The sequence below is a fragment of the Pelobates fuscus genome, chromosome 5, assembly GCF_036172605.1.
Source record: "Pelobates fuscus isolate aPelFus1 chromosome 5, aPelFus1.pri, whole genome shotgun sequence".
NCBI classification, from domain to species: Eukaryota; Metazoa; Chordata; class Amphibia; order Anura; family Pelobatidae; genus Pelobates; species Pelobates fuscus.
In genome coordinates, this window is record NC_086321.1 from 325190468 (window position 1) to 325203217 (window position 12750).

The 12750-nt window shown below is 32.6% G+C and overlaps 1 protein-coding gene across 16 annotated transcripts in view; it reads left to right on the top strand.

Annotated features, from left to right (window-relative positions):
- The window catches only part of LOC134611593 (immunoglobulin lambda-1 light chain-like), a 565493-nt gene extending 559744 nt beyond the window's left edge, over positions 1-5749 (top strand). For 11 of the 16 annotated variants that reach the window (XM_063455623.1, XM_063455622.1, XM_063455619.1 and 8 more), the window contains exon 4: positions 4918-5749. In XM_063455623.1, the coding sequence (XP_063311693.1) occupies positions 4918-5243 (326 nt within the window). In that variant the 3' untranslated portion in view covers positions 5244-5749. Of the gene's footprint in view, positions 1-48; positions 82-3320; positions 3355-3841; positions 3876-4917 lie in introns of all 16 variants that reach the window. The other 5 variants (XM_063455625.1, XM_063455624.1, XM_063455632.1 and 2 more) reach the window with 3 other exon arrangements.
- The last annotated feature ends 7001 nt before the right edge of the window (positions 5750-12750 follow it).

Sequence of the window (12750 nt, forward strand, 5' to 3'; positions counted from 1 at the left end):
GGCTATGTTCTTGACTAGGGTTACAAGTCAATTTACCCTATGTGTTAGTTTTCAGCCAAAGCAGTAAACTTATTGTTACAGGTAAGGTTATATTGAATACTATATAAACTCTAATGAATTAACTTTAAAAAAATATAATTGCAAATAGACATGTAAATAGTAATATATGTGTTAATTGACTGCTGTCAACAATGTAGATTAATAATTATTGTTTGCTGCAATTGATGATTTAGTTTTATTTTGGTAATACCTACTTTTGCTATTTCTTCTAAAATGAAAATCAATAGAATCGTGATTTCTTTAAAACTAATATTTTTTTTTATTTGTGCCTTTAAATGATACTTACATGCATCTCACTGAAATATATTTATAAAACTATAGGTTCCCCAAACAAAATAACTTTAAATATTCACTTTTTATGTATGAATCTATATAAAAAAAATAGTAGAATATCAAAGTAGTGTTCTTGACAATGGCTATTGGCAAATTTACCCATTTTTTGACTGGGGCTAATAGTAGATTTACCCTTTGTGTGGGTGTTCAGCCAAAGCAGTAAACTTATTGTTACAGGTAAGAATATATTGCATTCTGTATGAACTCAAAAAATTAATTTGTGAATAGACATGGATATATTATAATGTTTATTCATCTATTATTAAATTAAGTGCTGTAATAATTTTTTTTTTGAGTATCTTTGTTGAAAAAGTAACATTAAACACAAACTGTAGATGTTTTCTTGATCATTTATCTCTATTTCTGTTTTTGTAATACCTATATTGGATGGATATTTCTTCTAAAAAGCCATAAATAGAATCATGTTTCATCTAAAATATTTTTTTTAAATCTATCTGTTAATTTTTTTAATCTCGTACATCTTACCAAAAGTATATAGCTACACTATAGGTTCACCCAACAACATAAGCAATGTTTTTGACTAGGATTAATAGTAGATGTATCCATTGTGTGGGTTTTCAGCCAAAGCAGTAAACTTATCGTTACAGGTAAGAATGCATTCAACAGTATCTAAATTTAATTTACTTTAATTAACTTGGAAATATTAGAATGTTAAGTGTTTGCTTACTGATATTTTATTTTCACCAAACTTGAAATTATCAAAAAATTATAACTGAATATTTTAGTAATATCTTTTTAATTGACTGTAGTCAACAAAAAATGTAGGACAAGGATTTTTTTATGTTTGATCATTTTTATTACTTTTGTAAAACCTACTTTTGATTTTTGTTTTAAAATGAAAGTCAGTAGAAAAAAACTAACATTATTTTAATATTAAAATGTTCATTTTTTATGTATTGATATTTTATTTTAATCAAACATAAAATTGTCAACATTTTCTAATTAAAGTTTTTAGTAATATCTGTGTTAATTGACTGCCATCATCATGTAGTGAAGATTAATAATTATCTTTCTATTTTTTTTTATCATTTTATTTTATTTTTGTAACATTTACTTTGGATATTTCTTCTAAAATTATAATCAAAATATGTTTATGAAACTACAGTTTCACCCAACAAAATAGCTTTAAATATTCAGTGTTTTATCAGTGCATTAATCTATAGATAAAATATCAAAGTAGAATTCTTAACAAAGCCTGTTCTTAAACTGACCCTATTCTTGATTGAGGCTAACAATAGATTTATCCTTTGTGTGGGTATTCAGCCAAAGCAGTAAACTTATTGTTACAGGTAAGAATGCACTAAACAGTATCTGAAAATGTATCTAACAGTTGCTATTGGAAAATGTTGAGTGTTTGTGTATTAATATTTTAATTTGATGCAACATGAAATTATCAACATTTTCTAATTGATGATTTTAGTAATATATTTGCTAACACAGTGTAGTTTAATAATTATCTTTCTATTTTTTTTGATAATTTTATTTTTGTAACATTTACTTTTGATATTTTTCTAAAAATTAATATCAATACAAGTTTCCTAAAACTAATATATTTTTTTTAATTTGTCTCTTAAAATGATACTTACATGCATCTCAACAAAAATATTTTTATGAATCTATGGGTTCACCCAACAAAATAGCTTTAAGTATTCAGTTTTTTTTCATCGGTGCATTAATCTAAAAATAACACAATAAAACATCAAAGCAGAGTTCTTAACAAAGCCTGTTCGTAAACATATTGACATTTTCTAATTAAATATTTTAGTAATATCTGTGTTAGTTGACTACTATTGACATACAGTTTAATAATTATTTTTGTAAATTTTTGAATTTTTTTATATTTCTTCTAAAATGAAAATCCATAGAATCACAATTTTCTAGTTACATTTTTCAGTGCTACCTTTGACAACTTACTACCATCATCATACATATAGCTTAATAACTATATTTTTATTTTTTTGTAAATTTTATTTTGTTTTTTTAACAACTTTTTTTTATATTTCTTCCAAAATTAAAATTTATAGAATCCCAAGTTCCCTAAAACTAATATTTTGTAATGTCTCCCTTAAGATGACACTTAGATGCATCTCACCAAAAATTTTGTTATTAAACTATAGATTGAGCCAACAAAATAGCTTTAACAATTGAGTTTATTTTTTTGTAAGTGCATTTATGAATTATATGGTGAAATTTTAAAGTAGTGTTCTTGACAAGGCCTCTTGATAAATTGACTCTATTCTTGACTAGAGGTTATAGTAGATTTACCCTTTGTGTGGGTTTTCAGTGAAAGCAGTAAACTTATTGTTACAGGTAAGAATGAGTTAAACAGTATCTAAATGTTTATATAGCAGCTTATATAAACTTATTGTTTCAGGTGAGACTATACTGAATTGTATCTCAACATTTAATTAACAATTAATGTTGAATGAAAGGGGAAATATTATATTGCATGTTCACATATTGACATCTTATTTTTCAGTGAACATTATTTTTTTAAATTTTTTAACAAGTATTTGATTAAAACTACTACTAGCAAACATACAATGCACTTTTTGAATATTTTAGTTTTTCTGTTTTTTTATTTCTATTTTGTAACATTTCTTTTGATGAATTATACATTTCTAAATTTTTTAATTTAAAAAAAGCAAATCAATAGACAAATATTAATCTAAAATGATCAACTTTTTAATTCATCCTATTCCTTAATTATTAATTAGTTATTTGTATTTAATTGAACAGATGTTTATATAACTTTTAGTTCATCCATCAATATAGTTTTAAATAATTAAATTGGGCTTTGAAATATTCTGCTAAGCTTTCTAAATACATTAACCTATACATACAAGAATAAAACACCAAAGTAGTGTTCTTGACTAGGGCTAATGGTAGATTTACCCCTTGTGTGGGTCTTCAGTCAAAGCAGTAAACTCATAGTCACAGGTAAGACATCAATGTTTTATAAATATAACATTTTCATCAATACTAAAGCTTGTTGTTAAAATTATTAATATAAATAGTATTGCAAAAATAGTTGGCATCATCTTTATGTTGACAGGGATTAAATACAGTACAATGCAATACAATGTTGTAATCCTGATCAAGAGTTAGTCATATTTTATTACTTAGACACACATTGATGCCTCTTTAAAGAAAAGCAAAACAAAAAGACAGAGTTGGAAAAAAAATCTATTTTGTCAGACATACCTTGTCCTTTTTCCAACTTATATTACTTTGCATTCAAGAAAATCTTTATATTTATTTTCTAGTTCACATATCTTGGTGTAAAGAGATAGCCCTGAGATCACCTCAACTTACTGTTCTTTGAATAAATCATCTTTATTTTGGTTATTTATTTAGCTATAAAATTTAAATACATAGGTCACCTAGATGTTGACTAGGGATACGTGTGCAATGAGCCAATGTGTATGTTTTCAGTCAAAGCAGTAAACTTATCGTAACAGGTAAGACCCACCGTACAATATATTACAATATACATATGCAAGTGTTAGGCATTATTTACACTTTCATGCAATTAAAAAAATTATATGTATCTAACATTTTAATTATTAATAGTAATAATATTATCATTGTGAGTTAAGACCATTTAAGTTATTGTATTATGTTTAATAGTAATCTTTTATCATTATTACAAACTTTAAATTTTTATTTTTTTATTTGAAGTGGTACATTTTCAATATATAATTTAAATATATTTAATGTGTGTCTCATATATATTTAGGGTAATATGTGTGAAGGCTAGCCACTAAACCAAGAGTCAGTGATTGTCACTCATTGTTTATGTTTTCAAAAGCCTTGGTTTCTATTGACAAATAGGTACATTTTAATATACGGTGCATTATCAAATTGTGTAATTTATGTCTGTGAGAATTAATGCATATTAATATCGGACTATTATTTGGGATGGAAATTAAATGATGTATACACCTTTAAGTTTACCTCCATTATGCACATCATAAAAATGTTCCCTTCAGGGTGCATTAAGAGAATAAGACTAATTAAGCCAGGAATTGGTATCCTCCGTTTATTAATAATTTTTAAAGCACAGTGTTTTACATTGCATTTTAGCTGCTTAGGAAGTGTAATATAGTAGATGTGAAATACGTACGGTCATCCTTTAGATTTTTTATTTCTATTTTTCTGCTACCCCCTCTTATGTGTTTTTGTTTTCAGATGTATGTACTTTGGCAGGTATTTGCTTTTGATTTTTGTTCTTATGGTTCTTAAAACTTTGCGTTGAACTTCATGAGCAATGTTTGAAAGCATCTTCATCTACATTGTAATAGATTGAATTGTTTAAGTCATCCATCGCGAGGTGCACACATGTTAATAGACCAATTACAAATGTTTGATTATTTAGAAAAAGCAAGTTGAAAGATTATAGTGAAAGGGCATTATATTTTTACAGCGTAACATGGCTGATGTCTGTTGGATAGAACTTAGATTAAATTTAAATTGATTTCATTTTTTTTCTCTGTTTTTCAGTGGATAAATTTCCTGAACCTGCTATTAATGTCTTCGCCCCATATGTTGAAGATCATTCGACAAAAGATAATCAAGTCATAACCTGCCATGTCAGAAAGATGTCAGTTAGTTTGGTTAATGTGAAATGGATAAAAGATGGTACCACAATCCAAGATGGAGTCAGCACAAGTCAGCCTACTCGGGACACAGATAACACCTTCAGTTTGAGCAGCTACTTGACCATTCCAGCATCAGACCTCAACAAAGACAGCATATACTCCTGCTGGGTCCAGCAAGAAGGTTCTTCTTCCTTCACATCACAAGGAATCAATTTGTCCCAGTGTTAATGCTTGCGGTTGAGATCACTCAGCATCTGTAGTTAAAAAATATTATGTATCTCTTGGTCTGTGCGACAACATGTATAATCAGCCTTTACTACTCCTTATGCTATAATTGTAATAATAATTGCTAATAATCTAAGCAATACAATTAATGGCCACTTTGTCACATGAGGATAACATTTTTTTGTTTCTTGTTTACATCATCATAGACCTGCTGAGTGATACAGGTCAGAGTGACTTATGGGATCTTTAATTTTCTTTCTTATCTTTCTTTCTATAATACAAGTGTTTATGCTTTTTCCATCAGACATGTGAGATTGTGTAACAAAAGATCTGCTTTATCCCTTCGACTCCCTATACGTTTATACCATTTACTATAGAATGTTACCCTTGCTTTATTACTTGTTACTTCTTGCATGCATTATACACTTGTTCCTCGAAAAAAATGTTCTAACATTGCTGCATAGATCTATTTAAATAATAATAAAAAGCATACTTTTTAATTCAAAAAATGTACTTGGTCCATTTATTCATTTAAGTTGTACTTCTGAGTCTATATAAAAGTTTGTATTAGATTACACACACAAGTATAACTATAATATGAATGTGAATGATTATTTTATTAACCAATGTTTGGTTACATTCCTGATATGCATATCGGTCTCTTTCGCATATTGTACAAGGTACAGTGAATACCAAACCAAATTAATTAATGATATTTCACAGATCACAAACATTAAGTAATTTCTTGTTTATAAATAAAGATTGACTGCTACTCTGAGATAATGATCCATATATTTCAAGCATTTGGCCCGTACACTGAGCAGCTATTACATAAAACATATGATAATATAATGGGGGTATTTAATATGTTATAGATATAAAAAAAAAAAAACATAATAATATAGGAATTAAAAAATTTGCACAAATAACATACTTCCTGGTTATATTGCTTGTGACTTACACAAGTGAAAACATTTGGCGTAAGCACTCTCGCACTCCTACTAATCTGATCAATTATCGCTAAAGATATATATAATAAAACTAAATCAGGTGTGGTGCACTCAATGTATCAAACTGTAATACCTATGCCACGGTGCAAACCTCTGGTTAAAGTACCCATAACAGCAGATGAAGTGCACTCAGTGGACTTGTGTTCAATAAATCAATATTATTATTTTTTTATATACATACCATATGTTTTGTCAATGTTTCAGTCCTCACACGGACTTGTAAATATTTCGTATAAGGAATGCGAAGTGTTGACACCCACTTTACAGCATCATAAATCATGTATTAACCCAAGAAGCAATAATTCCATAGACACAACATGAAAACAAAAAGGTCTTTATGACCATAGTAAATATAAATTTTTTTGTTACATGATCAAATTTATAGACATGTCATCTTTTCATAGTGTAAAATTGATCTACTGATTCTTTTAGGAACGCTATAAAATATAGGACATTCATACTACAAATAATTAACTAGGGGCAGATCACATATTTCTACAGTGGAAACAATTTAGTTGAAACATAAATGCAGATGAAAAACTATGCTATTAAAATAATGCGAGCATGTTATATTGTTTGACAATAAATAATTTTTAGGAAGATGAATGCGTACAGTATGTGGTGTAAAATACTATATCACACGAAAAAAATACAACATGTGACTAATTTTATAATAAAACAATGTATAAACAATTTATGATATTTAAAGCAATCAACAAAGTCTTTTGTTAAAACATAACAATACAAATCAATTCTTATTTAAAAAAAAAATAATAGTAATAAACACACATACATACATGTGAATTCCACTTAATTATCAAGGAAAAGAGTAGTTAAAAATTTAGAATTAACTCAGATAATTATTGCAAGAGAATTATAAATGCAGAACTGCAAATGGAAGCCACTGCCTCATCATTAAAAATATATAACACAACAGTAGAAAAGTCATGTTGTCAACCTGGTAGTTGAAAACAAAACAGAACGTTTAGGCTATTTAGCCATGGGTAGTCATAACATATTTTTGATGGAATGTGGAGGAATTGTTTCTGTTTCAATTATCAACCATTTTGATCTATCTGTGCTTAAGTTGAATTTAATAGCAGATGGCGGATGGAGAGATTTCGCTAGTACTCAAAAATAAAAGCTACGAACCAACTATTAGACCATTTACTCTTCAAATGGTGGAATTAAAGAGGAAGTGGACGGTGTGGGAGACAAACATCAGAAGGATACATTGTGCCTTATTTTGTTTCATCCATAGTTACTTGGTGTCTCCTCATATGTGTAGTAATAAGGCAAAAACAAATGTATTGCCTTAGCATACAATATTTGTGTATGTTAAACAAAATTATAAAATTACATATTCACATTTTTTAAATATAATCTTTATTGGTCAAAATGTTATAATTTTTTTTTATGATGCCCCCCACCCCAGTTTGATTTATTTATTTAACTAAACAATTGTATTATTAATATTATTATTATTATTGTTACTCACTTTTTCTTATTCCTATTTGTACACATTGCCCATTGTTCCATATTGTTTATATCACATGGTATAAAATTATTCTTATATTGCACAAAAATAAATAGATTTATAAAAAAAATAATTAAAGGGATTTAAGAAAAAAAAAAAGTAATGACCTGCGGAGTCTACCAAGAGAGAATAAATAAAAATAAATAAAAAGCTAGGGAAAAACTTTGCTCATTCTAAATCTGTTAGTTAGGAATCAATTTACCATTACATTGCTAAATTGCTTGGATATTCAGTTAAAACTGCTTTCTTCATATTATTTCATTATTTCTAAAGGTCAGATTGTTTTTAATATTTAGTGGTTGAATTATTCCTTTTTTCTTTTCTATTTTTTACACTTTTCATTTTTTTAAATTTGTATTTTTTGGTATTTTGAACTTTGAAAATAAATACACAGATACATTCTTCATACTGATTCCCTATCAAGCCTGTATTAAAATAGTCTGTCATTGTGAGGGTGGTGCTTATATATGTGCTTATACTTTATTTAAACATTTTTACACCAATAAAGACATTTTATTTCACTTTTATAATATGTTTTACTTAGAAGAAAGGGATTTTAAAAATATATTTTTTCCACAGTGCAATATTAGTATTGGTAGACTGATCTTTGTGTACTCATATAAAACTTTTTTCAAATCTCCTGATTTTGGTGAGTGTGGTGTTCATTTAATTTTTTTGTTTAAAGTTTTTTTTTTATGAGTTGGAGAGTTACTCTGGCATGCCAGCACCTATGACTCTTGAGTCATTTTCCCAAGAGTCCTTTCTCAAGAGTCATATGTGCTTTTTTCCCATTGGTTTATTTTTTTTCCATGGATTTATTTATTTATTCTTTGATTTAATCTTTATTGATTTTTTTTAATCCATATAAAATATATGCAAAAAGACAAAAAGAAAACAAACAAATAGCAGACATTAATATAATTTATTAATTTGCGACCATTCAGTTTCATTCTATTTTCCTTTCCCCTGTGTTTTTTCTTCCTTTTTTTTTCCTTTATGAATTGTTTTATCATAGGGAAGTACAAGGAAGCAGGAAAAAAAAATCAGTTTCCCCCTTTCCCTTTTCCCTCCTATTTGAGGCGCATTTTCATATTTGAGGCACATTTGCAAAGACATCTTTGCTAGTCTTCTTGGGACCAAATACCATCTCTGCATTACCTTCACATACATTTCCAGTATATTTAAACAGTGAATAACCTTCTTTGTTCTAATTAAAGAGTCACACCGTTCTTTATACAATATTTTTGTACCAAGCTCTATTTCCCATTTACTAAGGGCCGAAGACTGAATGAATTTAAATCTAGTGCTCAATAACACTTTTGCGCATGATTAAACTTTATTCATATTTCTTTCACTTCTTCTGCTGATTTGTGCTACAATGTAATTACAGGACCCACCATTGTGACATGCTAAAAGAACTAAACTGGCTGTCGCTGGAAACCAGATGCACCCTTAATCTTTCCAGCCTTGTGTTTAAGAGCTTTTCCTGGAAGCTCCCACCCTACCTGAGCAGAATGCTCTCCCCGGCTGTTCCCACCTCCTATAACCTCCGATCCAGTATCAGCACTTTAGTCTACCTCAATACAAAAAAAAAAGCTGCCCAATCCTCCTTTTCCTATAGAGTGCCGCAATTGTGGAACGACCTCCCTTACACTTTAAAACCTTCCCCAAGGCTACAGTCCTTTAAGAGATCACTCTCTACATACCCCAAAACAGAATGCACGTGTTATGGTTGATTATATATTTCCTACCTGTTCTATGTTACATTTGGTATATATTGTGTATTAGTATCGTTTTTGTATTTTATTGTACCATAATGTATCAATGCAATGCTTTGCGGACCCAGGACATACTTGAAAATGAGAGAAATCTCAATGTATCCTTCCTGGAAAATTATTTTATAAATAAATAAATAAATAAATAATTAGATCTTCTGTTTCTTTTTGTAATTTAAGGATATCTTTTTGCAAATAGCCTTCAACTTTGAGGTATTTGAATATCTCACAATTAGTAAAGTCTAACTTTTGAGATAGTATTACAAATGGTAACATTTTATGATTTTAACATTTATAGTCAAACCCAAAGAATGTATTCAGCTTATGGTAAAATTTTAACATTCGCACCGCTATAAATTTTATCTGCTAAGTTTAGCTCTGTTTTTATTGATTTTCACTGGTTCAGAGTCTGTTGTAAAACCATTGGGAAATCTGGCTTATTAATACGGTCCTTAGAGCCATACCAAATAAAAAAAAAACTAGATTTCTTTCTTTTGCCTGCTCTGTTTCTAATTTATACCAGGCTTCAGTTTTAGAGTTGGTTAGTTGTAATTTATATATGTGGACCAGCATAGTTGCCAAATAGGTCTCTTTAAGTAAAGAGTATCCCAGTCCCCCCTGGAAACCCTTTTTTGAAAGTGCAATAGTATTTATTCTGGGTTTTCTATCTCTCCTAATGAAATAAGTAAAACTTGCCTGAATCATGTCTAGCCAGCTTTTGTTTATCTTAAAAGGTATCACGTAGAAAAGGTATGACCACTTGGCGATTATATTGGATTTTATGGTGTTTATCGTGCCCCAAGATATATCACAAGATATATTTTGTGAACACCATTCTTTTAGTATCTTGTATGTGTACCCTAAAAGGTTCCAAAATGTATTTCCATTATTCTATTAATGTTACCTGGTATAATAATCCCCAAATACTGAAAATCTTGCTTTGTCCACTGAAAACAATATTAAGACATCAGACCTTGAAGACCTGCCTCCTCTTTATTTTTTTTATGCATGCTACACCAACTTTTCATACATACCCAATTCACAAATCATTTTTTTTTGTTAAGGCAATATAAGTGTATGTTCTCTGTAGGATGCCTCATTTAAAAATATGAGCTGACAAAGTAGGATAACAGGGCAGTTACTCACCCTTATTGGATGAGTGCTAGGGATTGTGAGGGCATATGACCAGCACTTGTGCAAATACTGAGCATCCTGAAAGGGGGGGGGGAGCAATGGGATGCCACTCTATTCTATTTTATTTATCTTTTAAAAATACATTTTAGACTTAGAAAGTAGGATACAACCCATACGTTTCTAACCCCAAAACACTAGTAGATGCAAGGGCCACAGATTAGCACATACAACACTCGGAAAACATTTAAAAACCAATCATGAATATTGCTTCCACAACACCCAATCACATTATATATATATATTGAACCAGGGCCGGACTGGCCCACCGGGATACCGGGAAATTTCCCGGTGGGCCGTCGGCACCTGGGGCCGGGCAGACATGTGGGTGTGCTGGCAGCCGCTGGAGGAACTTTTCTGGCGGCCGCAGGGGAAGCTGTGCTGTGTCTGCTCTCCAGCGCGCTACTGAATGAGACCGGGGCCGGAATATGACATCATATTCCGACCCCGGTCTCATTCAGTAGCGCGTGAGGGCGGGGGAGCAGACACAGCACAGCTTCCCCTGCGGCCGCCAGAGAAGTTCCTCCAGCGGCCGCCAGCACAGTTTCTTCTGCGGCCGCCATCCCTGCACTGGCGGATCCAGGGGGGGGGGGTGGGCAAGTGCCCCCCCGAGAATCCGAAGTTCTCCCTCTCCCCTGTCGGCTAATGCAGGGCTGGCCTGTCCAAGTGCCAGCCCTGCAATGTGCCTTCATGGACCGGAGGGGAGATCAGAGATCTCCCTCTCCGGTCCGCAGGCACTGTTTGCTGGCCACCGGCAGGGGAGGGAGAGAGAGAGGACCTGGGGGAGCTCAGTCTGCAGCTCCTTCAGGTCCTTCTCTCGCGAGCACGGAGCGTTGCCACGGCAACGCTCCGGATCTCGCGAGAGTGAACTCTAGCCCTGGAGACCGGGGCTAGAGTTCACTCTCACCACATGGACCACCAGGGATTCCCCACCGGACCACCAGGGATTGAGAAATGTCCCCCCTCCTCCCTAAACAAAGGTAAGAAGGGAGGGGGGACATTATTTATATTTAAAAAAAACAAACACACATTTTATCAAATAAAAAAATAAAACATTGAAAAAAAGCCCCACATCCTTATCACACACATACCCTACAAACACACACATACACTGCCCCCACTCACACACATTGTCCCCCAACTACATAGACTGCCCCCATACACACACATTGCCCCACATACATACACTGCCCCCATACACACATACTACTGATCCCACACATATACACTTCCCCCATACACACACATTGCCCACATACACTGCCCCAATACACACACACACACACACACACACACACACACACACACCCTACACACACATTGGCCCCCCACACACATACACTGCTTCATACACACAAACTTCCCCCCATACACACAAGCTTCCCCCCCATACACACATTGCCCCCCACTCACACTGCCACGCACACACACACACTGCCCCCCTAACACACACTGCCGTCCTCACATACACACTGCAACTTTCACACACACACACACACACACACACACACACACACACTGCTCACACAGTCCTTCTTACAAAACACACACACACACTGCACCCCTGCTCCTATGCCCTACTACAGCCCCATTTCCAAGCAGACCTCAGGTAAGTTGTCAAACTGTTCTTAAACGGTTTGACTACTTACTCTGGGAGGGGGTACTGGCACCATAACCACTACACTGAGCTGTAGTGGGTATTGTGTCTGGATTATTTCTCTAAATAATCTGCAAGTGCCCCTCCCGAGGTCAGGCTCTGGATCCGCCACTGCATCCCTGCTCCTCCAGTGGCCGCCATCACACCCAGCTCTCTGCCCTGCATGACCCCCCTGGCCGGTCACCCACAGGTAATATGTGTTATGCTGTCAGTGTGTGTGTGTGTGTCATGGTATGTGTCTGTCTGTGTCATGGTGTGTGTGTGTCATGGTATGTGTCTGTCTGTGTCATGGTGTGTGTGTGTCATGGTATGTGTCTGTGTCATGGTGGGTGGGTGTGTG